The 20,340-nt window shown below is 33.6% G+C and overlaps 1 protein-coding gene across 3 annotated transcripts; it reads left to right on the top strand.

Moving 5' to 3' along the window:
- Positions 1-3,444: 3,444 nt before the first annotated feature.
- Positions 3,445-18,056, top strand: LOC134688264 (uncharacterized). Of its 3 annotated transcripts, none has more exons than XM_063548797.1 (2): positions 3,445-3,604; positions 16,764-18,054. In XM_063548797.1, the coding sequence occupies exon 2, from the start codon at positions 16,801-16,803 to the stop codon at positions 17,899-17,901; it is 1,101 nt and encodes a 366-aa protein (XP_063404867.1). In that variant the 5' UTR covers positions 3,445-3,604; positions 16,764-16,800; the 3' UTR covers positions 17,902-18,054. The 3 variants fall into 3 exon arrangements, with proteins under 3 accessions (XP_063404867.1, XP_063404868.1, XP_063404869.1); XM_063548798.1 differs by lacking the exon at positions 3,445-3,604 and adding an exon at positions 8,799-8,897 and having other exon boundaries at positions 16,764-18,055; XM_063548799.1 differs by lacking the exon at positions 3,445-3,604 and adding an exon at positions 11,974-12,060 and having other exon boundaries at positions 16,764-18,056.
- The last annotated feature ends 2,284 nt before the right edge of the window (positions 18,057-20,340 follow it).

The raw sequence follows: 20,340 nt of genomic DNA, 5'->3' as shown, positions 1-20,340 counted from the left end.
TCTATCTACCTTGCACATTTCAGAAAATTCAGATCAGATAATGGAACTGGTTCCAGCAACATTATAAGCAATTTAAGATTGTGACCCTCACAGTTTCCATTCACCACAAATATTCTCGTTACAACGTATCATTTTAAATACAAAAAAAATACGTGTTGCATGCAGCCTTTTGTTTATCTATTAATATATGTATACGGATAAAATTATGAAAGGCAGCAGGGTCATCAGGGTTAGGAGTCCATGTCATCTGAAATAAATGCTAAGCATAGATCTAGAAAGCGACATATAATCATGACATTAAAAAAAGTCTCTTCTTTTCGATTATTTTCGAACAAATTGACACATAAAATGAATTATATAGTATTGTGGAATTTTAACTTATTTTAGATACTATATATTAATTGTTATCTGATATTGGACGAAAGATGTTGCCCTTTTATGTTATTATGTAATACAAGTTCAGATCATTTGAAAACACATATCAAACAGCCAAATGGATGCACAAGAGCTAAAATAGGAGTCATAGATCCTGTTGGCAACAATTATCTGGCTAATTTTATTGATTTTGTAACATTTGTTTCAAATATGACCAACTTCTTATCCAAAACCACCAGCACCGTATCAGGACCCACCACCACAATGACAGGACCCACCAGCACAGTATCAGGACATGAATAAATTGAGAAAATGCTAAATTTTAATAAATTGCAATGTTTTTTCACAAAATTGTTTTATCGTGTGGATTGCGATATAGAAAGCGGACTCTATGAGCATTTTTGTTTTATTTTTCAGTTCGAGATTTTCTGAAAATGAGCATTTTTGTGTTACGCTTACTGAAACAGTTTAGAGGGTCATTTTTTTAATGGTTTATATATGAACCCCTAAGAAACGAAATGGAAAAATCTCAACTGTTTTCTTCCATTTTTTAAGAGTGAAAACGTCAAAAATCATCATTTTCGTCTTTGTTTACATTTTTTCATTGATCACCAGCACCCGTCAGGACCAAATCACCAGCACAGTACGTTCTCTCGCAGGACAACCATACCCACCGTGACTACGAGAGAAAAATTGTCCATCAATTTCACTTTTTTCTATGAAGTTGGTGTGATGCATACGTATATTTTATATTCTACTGCCTGTTTTTGTTACAGTTACTCATATGTATGATGCTATACATACATTTAAGATGTGCAAAGCACTTTATAGATATAGGAGTAAACAATGATGAGAAAAAGCACCAAAACAAAACCGTTCTGTTAGCCAGTTTAAAATCCTCGCTTCGGAAATCGCGACTGCCGGACAGCGTACAGAATAGTATCTACACTGTGATTACTATAAATTAAAAACTGATCACTTGGTCGCAAAATATCAGAAAACGGGAGTGACTAGATTAACTTCCTTGAGCGGTTCAGTGCCACCGAAAAAAGATAAATATATATGGACGGAACGATAACAATTCATCATGTCCACAAATTTATTTCAGGGCTCCATGTATCATGATAGCTGCTGTTGTTGTTATTGTTTAGAGCATTGTTCCTTTTTTCTCTTTTAATCGGTATATTTTTTAGCTTTCGTACAACCGTTCTCTAAACTTTTAAATAACAGTTCAACGGAAATGAAGTTTGAAAATCGCTTTTGTTATATAATACTAGTACATTTAGGATGAACTGATAGCGTGATTCAATAATGCATTTTGTAGTATGGATTTCCACTTGTACTGAATGTGCCGAATAAGATATCTGAGTTTTGATTCCCCAAAGTATATCAGAATACCTGCATGTACGATATTCAATGATGATGAAAAAGAAAATGCGAGGGTAACATGGGAATATAAATAGTGTGAAAGCGTTGTATAAAACTAGCTGAAATGATGTTTCCATAGATTTAGCTATCTGTAATGGTCTTCGGTGGAACCGACAATGAATAAAGCAGATGTTTGCATGCAGGTAATAGTCATAGTTTATTTTTTATTGAAAGAATTATATAAATTTGCATAAAGTATGCCATAAAGGAATACACTAGTGACATATCAGTTCACCACATTCACTCATATATTGATGGCAGCATTAAAGAGTCAGAATAAAAGAAATCCACCATTTACAATGTACCTCGAAAAAGAATTTAGTTATTGGATTTATAAGATTGCAAAAGATTCTTGATTGATTGAGTATTGGTGTTTGACACCACTTAAAACACTTGGCTATATCGCGGAGGTCAGTTTTTTTATTGGTATATGAAGCCAAAATGCGTGGAGAAAACAATCGAACTTCGCTAGTGATACGAAATATAAACCCATTAAACCATGCAGTCGTCCCCGATAAGCCGAAAATATCGAAACTCTATTTGAAGTGAAAACAAACTTACTAAAAAGGCAAAATGTCATAAAATTTGGAATTTTTGGATAACTTATCCCAAAACTCTGAAATATCTACATTGTGTATCATAACTTATTCAACGAGTGATAGAAAAAACATATTAGTTCAAGAGTACGCGTAGTGAATGAGCGACTTACCCATATTATTAGATCACGATTGAATATTTTTCGATATTTGAACATTGTTGAATTCTTGGATAAGTTATTCTTTTATTAAATTGGCTTTTACAAATGGAAATAAGGTATAGAATGGCAGCAACTATATCTTTTATACTGCACACTCTCCTCGTTTTGTTACAAATCACCAATAACATTGTTGTAGATCTTCAGGGTGACTGAGGAAAATAAATATTGTCATTGTTGGTCTTCTTTCGATTGACAGGAAAATTGTTGGAGATCGGTTTGCGGGTTGTGAGGGAGGTATGAGTACATGAAATGATATTCCTCGGATAGAGGGAGTGCCACGCTTTCTGCATGTCTAGAACCCTTGCACAAACTCTTCAAGTTGACTGAGAAATGTCCTGAACATTGAGGAAATATTTGCCACTGGACGCTTTGCAATTATCAATCAATCAATATCTTATTGATTCGAGAATGACTTTAGACGAGTGGTATGCTTCGTGAAGTTATCGCTTTTTATTGACGGGGAAAGCGTGGAATTTTATTGCGGACAATGTTATAAACGTTTCTCTTATGCATGTAATGAAAATGAACACCGCTACATATTTTTTACGATTTTTTTTGTCAATTAAACTTTATTATAGTGTTGTGGCTGCTTGGTTAATATGAATTATGCGAGTTATAAATGCACTAAAGGTGATGTTGTAACACAACACTTTTCAAGACATACAGATCATAAACAATATATTCAGCAGGATTACATACAGTGTCATTTAATTTATCCTTCTACACTTTAAAAAGACAATTGAAAGAGTATATAAATGTAATTTGTATTTACCTAACAGAGCGAACCTCTTAGTAGATTAAAGGTAAATCATCGATACAATGTTTCTAATGCAGATGATCTTGATATGTTACCCCGTAACAATAGCCCCCACCAGAGATCCAACATGGCTGTATATGTATTGCAGTTTCTTATCTTGATAGGATATAGGCTCGCTGTGTAAAAACCTGTCATGTTGACAGTCCAACTGACAAAACAGGATTATTCTTGATAAATATTGTAGACAAAGCTGTCATTCAAATGTTCTTTGGATAATCATGATGATGGTAAGTTTATTTTCTTACTCTCGATTCATTTAAATTATCCTTTAAATAAATGAAATTAAGGAATTGTATGTTTGACGAAATGAAAATGTTAGATAGCAATGAACGAGGTGGCGACCCAGCAGCACAAAGTTGGTTTTATTATAAACTTATATATGCGAGGAATGAAACATCTAATGCAATTTTATTTGCAGTAACAAAAAAAAAACATGACCTAAGTAAATTCAATCACTAGTCATTTCGATATTTTGTCTCTAGTGGAAAGTTGTCTCAAAGGCAATCACATCACATCTTAATCTATATTTAATGATATCGCAATAGTTTTCAACAACGACAAATTATGTTCCACATCTGAGAAGCATCGAGTCCAGTCATGTTTGACAGATTTATTTCAAACCTATCGCCTGTGCATCCAGAGGCGAATTTAGAGGGGCCAGGGGCCAGGGGCCTGCCCCCCTTTTGGGGAAAACATTTGATTGCTTGTATAAGGAATCACTGGAGCGGGGGCCTTCTAAGGCAGTCAGTGGACCCCCACTTATGAAAAAATCTGGATCTGCCACTGGCATCATTGTTTTCAATATTTTTGATTTGTATATCCAGACGGTCAGGAGATATATTGTGAGCAACTTCAAAGCAACAAGTCACAGCATGTATATGGAAGTTTTGACCTACTCTTGTTTTTCAAATATACCATTTTGTTTTAAAATGTTCTGTAGTTAAGTCAGGGATATGATATGACAGTTGTTATCAAATAGTCTGTTTCTATGTATGATTGAGTTTGTATTCATTGCAGTTGAATGTTTCTGTTCGTTCGTTGCTTTTTATTATAGTTGATGTGTTTCCCTCGGTTTTAATTTTAATCCAGATTTATTTTCGCTTAAATATCGCTTTATGACTATTGAACAGCGGTATACTACTGTTTAATTGTCTTTATTTTTACCAACAAAAATATAGTTGCACAATCAAATTAACGATGCTATCACAAACACATATATATTTATCCATACAAATCATTGTTAGGAAATTAAGAAACTTGAAACCGTTTATCCTTTTTAAAATAGTGTATGGCGAATTTTTTTTGGGTTGTTATTTGAATTTGTGCTTAGTACCGATCTGATGCAAGAGTAAAGTCCTCTCCTTCTGGTTTTAACGCGTCTTTTCTTTTGTTGTGTTTTTTACAACTACTTAAATAAGCCGTAAAGTGGCTTCCACAAACATGCTTACATTGCAATATTCTTAATATGGGTTCTGATCTGTCACGAGTCAACAACCTGTAATTCAATAGTTGTCGTTGGCCGTTTGAGTTTTGTCATTTTTTTAGGCCGTCGATTTTGTCATGATTAATTATCTCACAATTTGCCATACCGCTGTCTTATAGAGCTTGCTACAAATTATGAGTTCTGTTCTTTTTTAAATGCGTTTTGATGGCAGGTTAGTGTTTACGCCCCTTACTTTTGGTCTGTGTGGACAATTTAATCATGCACGTATACTTTTTAAACATATTTTTCAAAACTTATATCAAAAACATCTTTTGTTCCCAATAAATGTTTTTTAATATTATTATTAAAAAAAAACATTTTTCATAAAGATAATTGAGATTTCATATAGATTACTTAATTAGCGTCCAGTGGCGCATATGTGTTTCATATCCGGAACAGTAATATTTAAAAGCAATGTTCACACATATACCTTTTAACCGATTTCCTTTATTCATTTCAAATAAAGGTGTTTGAAGAATTTGTTTGTTCAGATATGCATTTTATTTAAATCATTGTTGATATCTTTTATATTTTATCATTAAGTATTTTAAGAATTAAAGGAGAACTAACTATAAAAAAATCTAATATCTTTTTTTTATTTGCTCAATCAATAATGAAATGCAAATAGTGAAATAATAATCCGCTGGTAGCATTTTTATAAATTTCCTGTTTACAAAACTTTGAATTTTACGAAAAACTAAGGACTTTGTTATCCCTGGCGAAGATTACCTGCCGTTTTTTACACATCTTTTTGGAATTTTGGATCCTCAATGCTGTTCAACTTTGTACGTGTTTGGTTTTATGCATATTTTGATATGAGCGTCACTGATGAGTCTCAACGCGCGTCTGGCGTACTAAATTATAATCCTAGTACCTTTGATAACTATTTACACCACTGCATGGGTCGATGCCACTGCTGGTGGACGGTTCGTTCCCGAGAGTATCACCAGCCCGGTAGTCAACATTTCGGGGTTGAAATGAATATCAATAATGTGGTCATTTTTTTAAATTTCCTGTTTACAAAAGTTGGAATTTTATTGAAAAACGAAGGATTTCTTATCCCAGGCATAGATTACCTTAGCCGTATTTGGTACATTTTTTTGGAATTTTGGACCCTCAATGCTCTTCAACTTTGTACTTGTTTGGCTTTATAAATATTCGATATGGGCGTCACTGATGAGTCTTATGTAGAAGAAACGCGCGTGTGGCGTACTAAACTATAACCCTGGTACCTTTTCTAACTATAAGTAGCCAGCATGGTTCAATTTTGTCAAAATAAGCTAAAAACATTGATTATGAATTATTCACTTGCAAGTGAATAATTCGATCTCATTGAATCCGCATTTATGTGAACTTCAATTGGCTTAACTCCTTAGCTTGAGATAAATAACACATGAATTGTATGTGTAAAATATTGTTTTCAACCGACCCTCATTGTCAATTTCTAGATGTAAGTCAAGATATGAGACCAACTTAACTGTATCTGTTGTATCCTTTATGTCTAGTTCGATGGGATAGATTTTTTTAGACGTTTTGCAGGATCTCAATATTGACGACTTCAAGTCTAAACCTCCCGATTGCACATGTGCTAGAAAAGAAAGACGTAGAAACTCTTTCCAATGGATTAAGACAGTGAGATCGTTGATACAAATCAGAATTAAGAAACTGAATGGGTCTATGAATGATCATGCTACGTCAATCTTTAAAGACCCAATGTTGCAAAACACTTATCTTACCTCCAGGAAAGATGTGTTGTTGTCCCCGCAGATAAAGCCACAGACAACATCGTTTGTGTGTGTAAAACTCGGTACATTAACTGCTTGATAAACGAATTATGTATTGACAATTCACTTGGAAACTCAACATATATACCCTCATGACACTTACCAAACAGGAAATCCTTGATAGTCAGAGGTGTTCCTTTTGAATTTCAACAAATATGGAGACTGGAATTTCCATCACTGTATTGAATACCTAAACTTCATAAGTGTCCTTATAACAAACGTTATATTGCTGGGTCTTCCAAGTGCTCCGCAAAACCGCTTTCTAAATTATTAACGTCTATTTTATCAGCAATCAAAGACGGGCTTTATTGTTATTGTGAAACTGCCTCTTCTAGAGGTGGCGTGAATCAGATGCGGATACTTAAAAATTTTAAAGATCTTTTAGAGTACATACAATCTAACTCTCTTTTATCTTGCATTAGTATTAAAACATTTGACTTTTCTACACTTTACACAAGTATTCCACATTCCAAATTAAAAGACAAATTGAAAGAGTTGGTATTGCTTTGTATAAAAAAGAATGGCCAACGTAGATACAAGTATCTTGTCTTGGGAAGGGATAAATCCTTCTCTGTAAAGGATCACTCTGATTTAAACAAAACATTCTCTGAAACTGACATTATCAAATTGCTTGATTTTTTTATTGATAACATATTTGTTACGTTCGGAGGACGTGTTTTTCAACAGACCGTTGGCATTCCAATGTGAACCAATTGTGACCCTTCTTCTTGCCGACTTGTTTCTTTATTATTATGAGGCTGACTTCATACAGGAACTTCTTAGGAAGAAAGATAAGAAGTAAGCAATATCCTTAGATGACATTCTTTCACTAAATAATTCAAAATTTGGTGACTATGTAAAACGCATCTATCCCATCGAACTAGATATAAAGGATACAACAGATAGAGTTAAGTCGGCCTCATATCTTGACTTACATTTAGAAATTGACAATGAGGGTCGGTTGAAAACAAAACGTTACGAAAAAAGAGATGATTTTTGCTTTCCAATTGTGAACTTTCCATTTCTAAGTAGCAACATTCCAGCAGCACCTGCATACGGGGTATATATCTCCTAATTGATACGATATTTTTGTGCTTGCATTTCCAATCATGATTTTCTTGATAGAGGGTTGCTATTAAACCAAGAGTTCCAAATGGTGAAGTTGAAATCATCCATGCGAAAATTTTACGGACGCCATCACGAGTTGATTGGCCGTTATGGAATAACCGTTTCACAACAATCCCCTTCCGTTTAATGAATGTGACCTACCGAATCAGACTATTTACCGGATCTGCTTAGCCTTCCGAAGCACATGACATCACCCCTAGTTCTTGGTGGGGTTCGTGTTGCTTATTCTATAGTTTTCTATGTTGTGTCATGTGTTCTATTGTTTCAACTTTGTCTGTTTGTCTTTTTCATTTTTAGCCAGGCGTTGTCAGTGATTTACGAGTTTGACTGTCCCTCTGGTATCTTTCGTCCCTCTTTTTTTATGGTCATCAGATACCTATAGAGGTCAACTCGATGATTAATTAGTTGGCGTCTTGACTAAATTATACACGAAATGAAGCTAAGTATTTTCATGCCAGTGCCCTGTGTATTGTTTAATTTATACTTTTAATAGTTTGGATAAATCTTTTACATTGATATAAATCAAATATGATAATTTGATTAAAATCGGTGAACATGAATTTGACAGCTAGTGCCACTTTAAAGCCGCGCTAAAAAGTAAAACTATATATTTTTTATGGGCGATCTTCTCCACATAGCGATGTTGGCTCAAGAAAAGTTTTTCGCGGGGCTTTGTATGGGATTGCACGCGACCAACATTTGGTTAGATATGCTGGGTATAAATTTTGATTTATAAATGATATGCATTTAGTAACGCTTCAACAGTGTGATTATTTTTCTAAATATTGACCTTTGTATTTTACAAGAAACGTATCAGCTATCTATTTAATTATAATTAATACAAATCCGTACCAAGGAATTAAAATTTGATATCATCACTGAATACGAAACAATGTAAAGGTTATTACAATGGGTCTATCGAATTGTTTCGATCAAACCTCAGCGTGCTTCAACGCGATATCAAAATCCTGTAATTTGATTCTTTACTGTTTAACTACTTGTAAACTGTCATATATATTCTTAAGTTCTCAGTAGGATATGTTATTCATGCCATGTGAAAATTAAAACTTAAACAGTGGACATATAACCACACCTGTTGCAGGTATACAGGAATATCTACAGAAGGTACGATGTCTTTTTGTATTTATTTTCGATCATTTTCACTGAATACTTATAATTAAGGGGCTGATGTTCATTCTGTACAACAGTGTCGTACTAAAAGCAACACCATTATTTCAGTTTCACTGTGTATTGCTTGCAAGATGCACGGACAAATCAAATGTAGTTTTGATAATTCATTCCACCATGTAAAAAAGCTACCAAAATCAAACATATTTTTTTTCTCTGTTGTAGCGTAATTAGTATCGTAAACTTAAATTGATTTGTTTGATCACAGATCACAACTTAGTACCGCAGGAAAGACAAAGACTGTCCGTCATGCAATAAATAGCAAGTAGTTCTGAGAGTGGCATTGAAACACTATCGACTATTAGTCATAAAGCTCCGCAAATATTTTTTAAAACAGCATTGGCTTTAAAATCTTTGACGTCATTCCCAAACTAGGACACAATCATCTTTCCAAGCTATGCTATTGTTTTCCTTTCAGCACCACAGAAGGACTTTCGGTCACAGTTCTGTTATAGAGGAATAAGGAATTTTAGAATTCCACTCTGTGTCGCATCAACAATATTTTCAACTGATTTTATTGTCATACTTATACAAGGCTTAAGGTGTCCGATTCGTTCCACAGTAAATCTAAACGAGTTTCTATTGTTTTTGATTTGTTGAGAAATGTTATACCGAGCTCCATTTAACCTGTCATCTTGCAGTCTAAATCAGCTAGTAGAAACTTGTTTGATTCTACCCTGGAGCCGGTTCGAGGGAACCGGAGTGGTCAAAATGCAACTTTCGCACGCACGCTTATTTATCAGAACGAGGTACGAAAATAAAGAATGCTGACTAATAAATTATATTCAAACCAGAACTGACAAAAATTGTTACACTGCTTCTAACTATATTATTTGAAATTTAAAAAGTGATACTATGATTTTCGAGTAACGAATTTTTTAGCAAGTCAAAACATGAAAATACAAGAGAATTGACAGAAAACCGGATTTTCCTGCATGAAAATGATATTTGGAAATCTGAACCCCCAAACAGGATCAAGTAAAATAAATAAATAGGTTTGTGTATAGGGTTCAGAAATAGAAAGGTCAAAATGATATATTTATCATAATTGAAACACTATTAGAATTTAGGAAGGTACATAAATTCTCGTTTCTCGTTTTTTTTTTTTTATAGATTAGACCGTTGGTTTTTCCGTTTGAATGGTTTTACACTAGTAATTTTGGGGCCCTTTATAGCTTGTTGTTCGGTGTGAGCCAAGGCTCCAGGTTGAAGGCCGTACATTGACCTATAATGGTTTACCTTTTTTTTTAATTGTTATTTGGATGGAGAGTTGTCTAATTGGTACTCACACCACATTTTCCTATATCTATATAAGTATTCAAACACATTTTGTTCAGCAGAGATGGATAGGAATAGAAAGTCATAAAGTCAATGATGAAAGAAATATGTTAATGAGATTATAACCTTATTTGATTAAAAAAAACATAGAATTTCGCGATCACTCAAATAACTTTCCAGAAACTAACTTTCAAACGACAACTCAACAACGATAAATGCTTACTTTGAATCTGAAAAGATTTCGTCAAAGCGTTATCAAGAGAAGGCACGGATAACGCTCTAAGAAACACTGTTAGCTATTGAAAGGACTACAACTCAACAACCACAAAACTGAAAAATGTGTAAGGGTTCCGCGGGACACAGTGTCTCGCCTACTTTTGCTGTAACTCCCAGGCTCAACATAAATGAGGAAAACAATCAATAAAAATATTCCTTTGATTGTAAGAAGCTTCTGTCCAAGTTTGGTAAAAATTTCAGGATAATTTATGAATCGAATAAATGTTTTAAAAACTTTGACTGCAGACTGTATGTAATGTTAACTGGAAGAAAAATAAGTCCATTTATAATTTAAATAAAGATACACAGGTACCAAATATTAACAAAATTTCATTTCAAGATACTAACTTTTGATCATAAACAAGATTCTGTCCAAGTTTGGTAGAAATTTAAAATAGTATAAGAAAATTATTAAATTTTTCAGTAAAAAATTAACCACAGAGTGAATGTGTTGTTTCCTGGCAGAAAACCTAAGTCCATTTAAAAGTATAATATGGAAAAAATGGATTATTTTTTTTACAAACTTTACTTCTGGATACTATCTTATGATCATAAACAAGCTTCTGTCCAAGTTTGGTAGAAATCCAGTATAGTTTAAGAAAGATATTCAAATTTAAAAAACTTTAACCACAGAGTGAATGTAATATTTCCCTGCAGAAAAAACTAAGTCCATTTATAAATAAAATACAGAAAAAATAGAATTTTATTTTTACAAAATCTACTTCTGGATACTATCTTATGATCATAAACAAGCTTCTGTCAAAGTTTGGTAGAAATCCAGTAAAGTTTAAGAAAGTTATCAAATTTTCAAAAACTTTAACCACAGAGTGAATATTTGTGGACGCCGCCGACGACGATGGAATGTAGGATCGCTTAGTCTCGCTTTTTTGACTAAAGTCGAAGGCTCGACAAAAATCGTGAAAATCGAACATGACCTTCATTTATTCTCAGGAAACAACAGCTCGTCAAAGTGTTTTCATGTTAATGGACGAACACTGTTTAGCAGTTTCCCGCCCCATCCGCTCGCCCGCCGAACATCCCCAAATCAATACCCGATTTTACCTTTGAAAATTAAATGCAAAGACGTTTAGGAAATCACATCTTAAACATGAACTAATCATGTACTATATATAATGCCAATGTAAGGACATTTTTACAAGAACGATTTAAATGCTTTGTGGTAGATGCTATCGGCATTCATCAGGTTCTGTTTAAACCAATGACAATATATCACTATTATCTATATAATAAGTATAGATTTATATTCCCATGGGTGGAATCTGATGATTGTGATTTGTTTCTTCATGTGTTTTGTTTAAGTATAGATTGCATGATAAGATAGGAGAGATAACAAGTTTTTACATCTATCAAATCTCATTGTCCAGATCATTGTAAAATATCTACCCCAATAACAGTCCGGTTTATATAAACCTAACGATGTATAAATAATAAACGTATTTCAAAGTCTATTTGAAGATTTTTTTTAAAGAAATAAACTTGATAATTTGAGATTACTTAGCTTATAATTTGGATAAGTTCTGACGAGGTAAGTATTTTAACAGGTTTCTTCCTTATTTTGTGTTTGAATCGCCTTTAATTTATTGATATTTATAACCCGGATTTATTTTTGTCTCGATCGATTTACGGTATACTACTGTTGTCTTTATTTATATATGTAAACAATCTACTATTTAAACTGCAACATACCCTTATAACAATAACACAAATTGCTTCAGACTAGTGCTGACTAATCAAGATCAAAGACTGGTACAGTCAAAACCAAAATGGATCGTTCGACAGTAACAAAACATAAATTTAAACCAAAGTTGTCGAGATAAAAAAATTTAGTTGTCATTTTTCGAGAAAAACTTTGACTATGACAATCTTTTTATCATTTACTATTTATTCGAGATATCACAAACATAATTTCGTATTTTTGAATATTCAATCAAGTTGTACTGTTTGTACAAAACATTTATATAATATGTCTTCAGCGTTGTACCTTACTCCTTAGGCGCACCAAATTTAATACCTTCAGACATTATACCACTAAAACAAAACAATACAAATAAAAAACAATTCTGCTAGTCCAAAAAAGTAACCTGTGGAATCACGAGAATATATCTTTTGAAAATTTGTCATTTAAAAAAACTCATATTCACTGTGTATCATCGCCACCGGAAATTGGGTACTAACGAAGCGGAGAGAAGCAGAAAAAAAATAAACAAGTTAAGAATTCATTCAATTTAAAGCATTTCCACTCATTTGATGAGGGTGTCGCTTAAGAAATGATTTTCTGATATATAATTCTTTTAATTATTAGGCCAATAAGTACAAAATAAATACAAGATTTTGTGTAATACTCCAAAACTTGCCACTTAGTACCGGCAAATTTCGAGGTCTATCGTCCTCTGTAGCCCCATTCTCAATATATTGAACTGTTTTTCATTATTTTTCCAGACACGATTTTAGATTATTATAGTGTGGCATCATATTTACTGAAATTTGTTGTCAAAAAGATGCATTTTAAAGAATATAGACCACAAAAAATAAATTCTAGGGTACGGCAACTTGCTCGTGTTGAAAAATTTACTGTATGGCAACTTGTTTTCAACTGTATGGCAACTTGCTAATTTTAGAATAGTTATTTACCGCGTCCTTTCAAAGAAAATAAAGTATTAAGTTCAAATATCTCAGATGGGGGGGGGGGGGGGGGGTCTTTTCAAGGTTTAAATTTTTTAAACTGTTATTTGACTGATAAATTTTAAAAACTTAACTGTTTTCGACCCACTGTCTGTAATCTGTTTTGTTAAAATTTGCAATGATGTTAACTGTTTATTTGAAATTGAGATTCTTGTTATCTGTTACTTTATACTTAAAGTGTTCACTGTTTTTGACATTATTTTCTCTGTTAACTGATCTTAACTGTTATTTACAAGAATCACATTAAAATTTGCTGTCCATCTCTTACTTAACGTTGCTTCCGCAAAGGAGTGACATTAACAGCATAATTATATGTAACTGTACATGTCTTTAAAAAAATCTTCAGTGAGTATAGTAAATCCTTGATTAAATTGAGAATGGAAATGTCAAAGAAACAGAAGCTCGACCAAATAGAAGAAACAACCCAACGCAGCGAGAAAATTATGCACTAGGGTGGGTGTCAAGTCACAGATAGGAAAAAAACTTAGAATTGACACTCATAATTTTTAAACACCCTCTTTCCTCTTTCCCTTCCTTCCTAATAAATAAGGCTTAATATTTAAACTATGCATGTGTATATTTATGGAAAGAGAATCGTCCATAGATTTGATTTCCAATAGTAATAATGGTGAAATATAGTCTCTTTTTTTGTGTAACTATGGCAACAATGAGCAATTATTTGATACCAAATATTGCAAAATAGGGGGTTGAACATGTCACAAAGATCTGAAAAATTTGGTCCAAAGGAAAATTTCAATCAATAAGAGTGATACCTTTCCTAATACCATAGACATATATCTATCAAGAGGTAAAAAAAATCTATTATCATATGCATTTCTGCTGTTTTTTTTCCATGAAATTGAATTGAAAAGATCGAGCGTCGAATCTTGGTTGAAAAAAAATACAAAATTTTCAAAATGTATGGCGGTACGGATAGGAACGCTTGGACGGTCAAACTGAACAATGGCTTATAAAACATGCTAAAAATAATCTAAATGTTCATATAAACCCACTAGGAAGGCTATATTATTATTCAACTATCTAAAAATCAATTCAATTGTACAAAAACGTTCATATTTAGAAAATTCACCATGGCTCGAAACTAAACTTGTATGGTATACCTGAAGCTGTCTCCTAAGTGAGCAATCAATTAACTACAAAAGGGGGTCGAAGTTCAATGTTTATTTCTTGAAACATATAAATGAACCCAAATTTAAAAAATTAAATAAATACAAGACTTTATAGTAAAGGTTACGGACTCAAGTTGGGTCATGCAGGTGCAACAAATGCGGCAGTGTTAAACATGTTTAAAGATATCTCATGCCCCTCTTTATACGTCTAACCAAAGTAGTTATTTCTGGCTTCTATTTGAAATGTATCCAAAACGTTAAAGGGAAAGGCCACTTCTTATCCAGCTTAAACCCTGGTCAGTCCTATGACGAAAATAATTCACATGTATATGGAATGTTTGATAAGTTATATCGACCCAGAGTACCTGGACGGAATTGTGAAAAAATAAAGTACCTTTTCAATTTGCAATTCGTAAATTAACTGAACAGTGTTGGCCTGGTAGAAGAGGCCGAAAAAAATAGGAATTGGTTCTCAAATTGAAATCAAATTTGCTAGTCTAAGAAATTCAGAATGGATCTAAAGATAGACCAAGGCTTCTTTATATCAGCTCAGATGGAGATGAAAGAGTGCTTCAACTTGTGACACCTTACATGTTACTTTCTGATTTTACACTGGTTTTGATGATTTAAAATTAATATCAGTAAACCTTCGTAATTCCTTTCAATAAAATCATGTAAGCAATGAGTCGTATGAATACCCTGACTGCAATGTAACTATAATTTATAAAAGCCCCCGCCATTAAAAAAATGTTCGCGCCCTATAGTATTCATTCATCCTATCTGTTTGTTACACTTTCCTACGCCATGACGATAACCCAAGTTTTCTTCGATTGATTGACACAAAACATTTACTCAACAATATACATAACCAGAAGAAGCCTCCCTTTTGGTGTTTGAAGCATTTTCGATTATTCATGACATACTAGTCTTTTTTCTTAGAGTCAATCACTCCGTCTGCTTTTCCATCAGTTCAATTGTCTGTCCATGTGTCATTAAAGTTGCTGTTAACTCTTATCAGCATTTAAAATTTGTTGTTATCTGTGTTTGCCAAAATCGAGGTGTTGTTAACATGTTAACAGACCCACTACCCCCCCCCCCCCCCCCCCATCTAATTATGCATTAGATAAAATGCATTAGATAGAAACAGACAAAACAATTAATTCAAATGCAATTCACGATTTGTTTCTCCTTACTTTCGATGAAAACAAAGTATTTTCTTAATTCAAAGTTTATTTTTACAAATGAGTCATTTCAGAAATTAAATAACTAAACAATTTTATGTGTCTGTCCGGATTCTCGATCCTGTGGTTCGGTGGTTGTCGTTGCGTCATCTCTTTTTTTCATAAATTGTTTTGTTATGAGTTAGGCCGTTCGCTTTCTTGTTGAGTCCTTCCACATTTTTCGTTCGGTGCTTTGTATAGCCGACTATAAGGGACGAGTTTTCGTTGTTGAAGGCCGTACGATAGCATATAATTGCTTACATACAGTTTATTTGATCCTGATGGATAGTTATCTTATTTGCTATCATACCACATCTTAACTGTTTTTATCTAAAAAAAAACAAAAAACTAGCACCAACAAAAGATGAATGGACTGTTTATTTTATTGAACTTACAAAATTTCACCCTAACAACAAATAAGACAACATTTACAGTCGTTAGTAGTATAACGATATGTATATATTAATGTATTTAGGATAATATGGTTTTAAAAAAAAACTTTTTTACAAAATCGAAAAGCGGAAGGCAACGAGGCCTCCTGAACTGAATTAACGGCATTTATTTGATAATATTTGATTAGTAAGACATGTTGTATGTTTGTAAGCCTGTAAAGCTTTGATATCAACAAAATATCGTCACTTGATATTATCTAAACAGTGATTAATTTCCTCTTAAAATTATAATATATTGCAAGACGCCGTACAGACAAAAGTTGTTATTTTGCAATTCGCCGTACAACGTCCTGCAATTCGCCGTACAACAAACAAACAGTGTTTTTGTCCATATTCTTTAAAAAAACATGTTTTTGACAACAAATTTCATTAAATATGATGCCACACTATAATATTCTAAAATCGTGTCTGGAAAAATAATGAAAAACAGTTCAATATCTTGAGAATGGGGCTACAAAGGACGATAGACCTCGAAATTTTCCGGTACTAAGTGGCAAGTTTTGGAGTATTACACAAAATCTTGTATTTATTTTGTACTTATCGGCCTAATAATTAAAAGAATTATATATCAGAAAATCATTTCTTAAGCGGCACCCTCATCAAATGAGTGGAAATGCTTTCAATTGAACGAATTCCTAACTTGTTTACTTTTTTTTCTATTTCTCTCCGCTTCGTTAGTACCCAATTTCCGGTGGCGATGATACACAGTGATATTGTTTCATTAAATATTTTTCTTTTTAACAGGCTTTCAACGAAGTTAATTCTCGGAGCAGACATCGAGATGAACAGTGAGATTGTCAAACTGAACAAAACCGCTAAAAAAAGAAGTCAAATAGAGCAACTTCTTATGGTAGATCATAGTGATATCTATTTTGAAAATGAAAAACTTGGAGATAGACTAAATCGTTATTTACACTCACTTCGCAAAGATCATCTCAAAAATGTTATTCTAAGAGATACTGAAATAAAACAATTAAATAGGGAACTCGAGACTTTATCAGCTATTTTAAGGACTTCGGAAATAGGTAGAAAAATACGGGAGAGAGCTGAGGCTGACGAGGAGGAGGAAGCTAAACTAAACAAATATCAAGCTGAACCGACTGAATCTGAGAGAGTCAGTATTTTAAAACGACGTTTAAGGGCACTAACGCCTGATCTATCTGACTTCAAATCTTATGAAGAGCGACATAACAAGGTCAGAATAAAAAGTAGCTTAGAAATTTTTCAGGAAGAACGACATATTCCTAAGACGAGAACTCCGTCTCCAGATAGCGAAAAGGAAAACGAGAAAAGAACAACTATCCAACCTCATCCTCGAAATTCGCAACCAGTCCGATCTCACTCAGACTTATCAGGATTAAACAGACAACGAAAATTAAAGGAACGAATAGATACATCAGACTTCCCAGAAGAGTGGTTCACTACGGTTGTTCCTGCATCCGACGCCGTTATCGCACGTGTCCGACGTCATAAATCAGCCCCGCTTCACCAACAGTTGAAAATGTTAAGAGCGAAAAAGAAACCAGAGGAAACGAATGAGGAAGAAGAGCCTGAAATTAAAGAAGATGAAGACACAAATGAAGAAGTCCAAGGACTTAAAGTGATATGTGATACACCGGTCAGGCCGGTTGTCATGTCATTAAGGCAACTGAAGGAAATTGCAAATATAGATAACCTTGCTGAAAAAGTGCCAAATAAGTTTGAGGATTTAAAGATAAAGCGTCTAGAAAGGGCAAAAGTTCATTTTGACAAACTGGAATCACGGTGTAGGAGATTTGTTCAAGATATAATGAGACAAAATGAAAAAGATATGGAGGATCTTAAAAAGCCTGTTCCTCCAAAATCTCCTAAAAGGAAGCCATCAATATTGCCACCTTCTTGATCATTACAGAGTAAACTGTTTCATGTGTTCGAATTTGTTTGGTGGTGGGATTTAAGACATGCGGTCCGTCAAGTACCATCGGTATGGTAGTTAATGGACTGATTCATTTAAAAAATACCCATAACATTTCATTTTGATAAGAATGTTGTTTTATATTTCTCATTCGAAAAAAACAGATTATCTTCAATTAGTCACACTTTTTTTTTTGGGAAAGTTGAAACGGTATGTCAAAGTTTCAAAACGACGTTTTCACGTTAAATAACCCTTGCAACAACTCTCTGGGGGCACAAAAGTAACCTGAAGCAAGACTGAGCTTTTGCTCCTTTTCGGCGACATACCCTGGCTTTTCAGTGGCAGTGCAAACATCCCGAGCTTCATTCCACAGAACATTCCATTTGTAGTAAAGATTTTGTCGTCCTTAAAATATGCATTGCATGATATTTGCCACGGGAATTTAAGAACGCAGCAATCAACTAATCGTCACTTGTCGACTAATCGCCTCGTCATACCAAAATATTTTACCCGCACATAACAGCTGTCGTAGTGGTATTATGATTTTTTGGAGCTGTTCGTCATTAAAATGTCGCTGTTGCTATTTTTATGCCCCACCTACGATAGTAGAGGGGTATTATGTTTTCTGGTCTTAGCGTCCGTGTGTCCGTTAGTCAGTCCGTCTCTTCGTTCGTTCGTTCGTCTGTCCAGTTTCAGGATAAGGTTTTTGGTCGAGGTATTTTTTGATGAAGTTGAAGTCCAATCAACCTGAAACTTAGTATGTATCTGTCTTATGATATGATCTGTCTAATTTTAATGTCAAATTAGAGTTTTATTTTATTTTAACCTTTGCTATTTCATCTTTAATCAGTAGGCTATTTACCCAAGGCAAACGCATCAGAGTATTTTACACTCCGTTAGTGCAGTTACCAAGAGTTCACTTTCACAATTAGTATACAATGAAAAGTCATTCATGTATAGCATTTCATAATGCATGGAAAGCCATGTACTTTGAAAATTGGAGGGGAAAAACTGTCTTTTCATTGGACGAGAAGGGGTGAGTATGTTCTAACCAACAAATGAATGACCAAGGCCAAATGTGATTTGTTAATATCCAATAAATGACCATGGCCAAAACTACTTTATTTGCTTCAGGATTTCAGATATTTAACGTATGTTAAGGCCAACAGCTAAATCTATATCTGTTGGTTCTATCTTTAAAAAAATAAAAGGGAAAAAGTAAAATCACAAAAATACTGAACTCGGAGGAAAATCAATACGGAAAGTCCATAATCACATGGCAAAATCAAATAACAAAACGCATCAAAAACGAATAGACAAGAACTGTCATAAATGATAGTTATCAAAGGTACCAGGATTAAGTGGCATCGACCCAGTGGTTTAAATAGATATCAAAGGTTCGAGGATTATAATTTAATACGCCAGACGCGCGTTTTGTTTTCATAAGACTCATCAGTGGCGCTCATATCAAAACTTAAAAAGCCAAACAAGTAAAACGTTGAAGAGCATTCAGGACCAAAAATTCAAAAAAGTGGTGCCAAATACGGCTAAGGTAATCTACTCCTGGAATAAGAAAATTCTTAGTTTTTCAAAACATTGTATGTTTTGTTAACTGGAAATGATAAAAATGAACATATACTTGATATTCATGTCAACACCGAAGTGCTGACTACTAGGATGGTCATACCCTCGGGGACGAAACGTCCACCAGCAGTGGCATCGATACAGTAGTGTAAATAGTTATCAAAGGTACCAGGATTAAGTGGCATCGACCCAGTAGTGTAAATAGTTGACCTATGTCAAATGTCCTTTATTAAGTTGAGTCTTTTCAGAGGTAAATATCCAATGAATTACCATATGTAAATTAAATATTCAAGCTAAGTATTTTCAGAGGTTAAACGTAAACATCCAATGAATTACCATATGTAAATTTAATATTCAAGCTAAGTATTTTCAGGTTAAACGTAAACATCCAATGAATCACGAAGTGTAAATCTACTCATCAAGTTGAATTTTTTCAGAGGTAAAACAAAATTATTCCTCGGAATAACAAATGTAGAGTCTACTTTATTTGTTTCAATCTCTTCAGGGATGTAACGGTATTATACCGCTGTTATAAAACCATAAATCGATCAAGTGAAAACTAATCTGGGTAACAAACTAAAAGAGAGGGAAACACATTAACTATAAGAGGAAAACAACGGAAAATCAGATACACTGAACTGCAACAAAAACATAGAAATAGATTATTTGATTAATAAAGGCAACAGTTGTATACCGGTGTTCAAAAGTCGAGAAAAAAAATCGGGTTACATTCTAAAAACGACGAAAACGCATCAACTATAAAAGGAAAACAAAGGAACAACAGGAATATTAAATTGAAAAAAAAAACAAACTGCCATTTTCCTGACTTGGCAGAGGTCATTT

This window comes from Mytilus trossulus, chromosome 10 (genome assembly GCF_036588685.1).
Source record: "Mytilus trossulus isolate FHL-02 chromosome 10, PNRI_Mtr1.1.1.hap1, whole genome shotgun sequence".
Taxonomy (NCBI): Eukaryota; Metazoa; Mollusca; class Bivalvia; order Mytilida; family Mytilidae; genus Mytilus; species Mytilus trossulus.
Note: the sequence above shows the minus strand (reverse complement) of the source record. Positions and strands in the feature narration are given on the sequence as shown.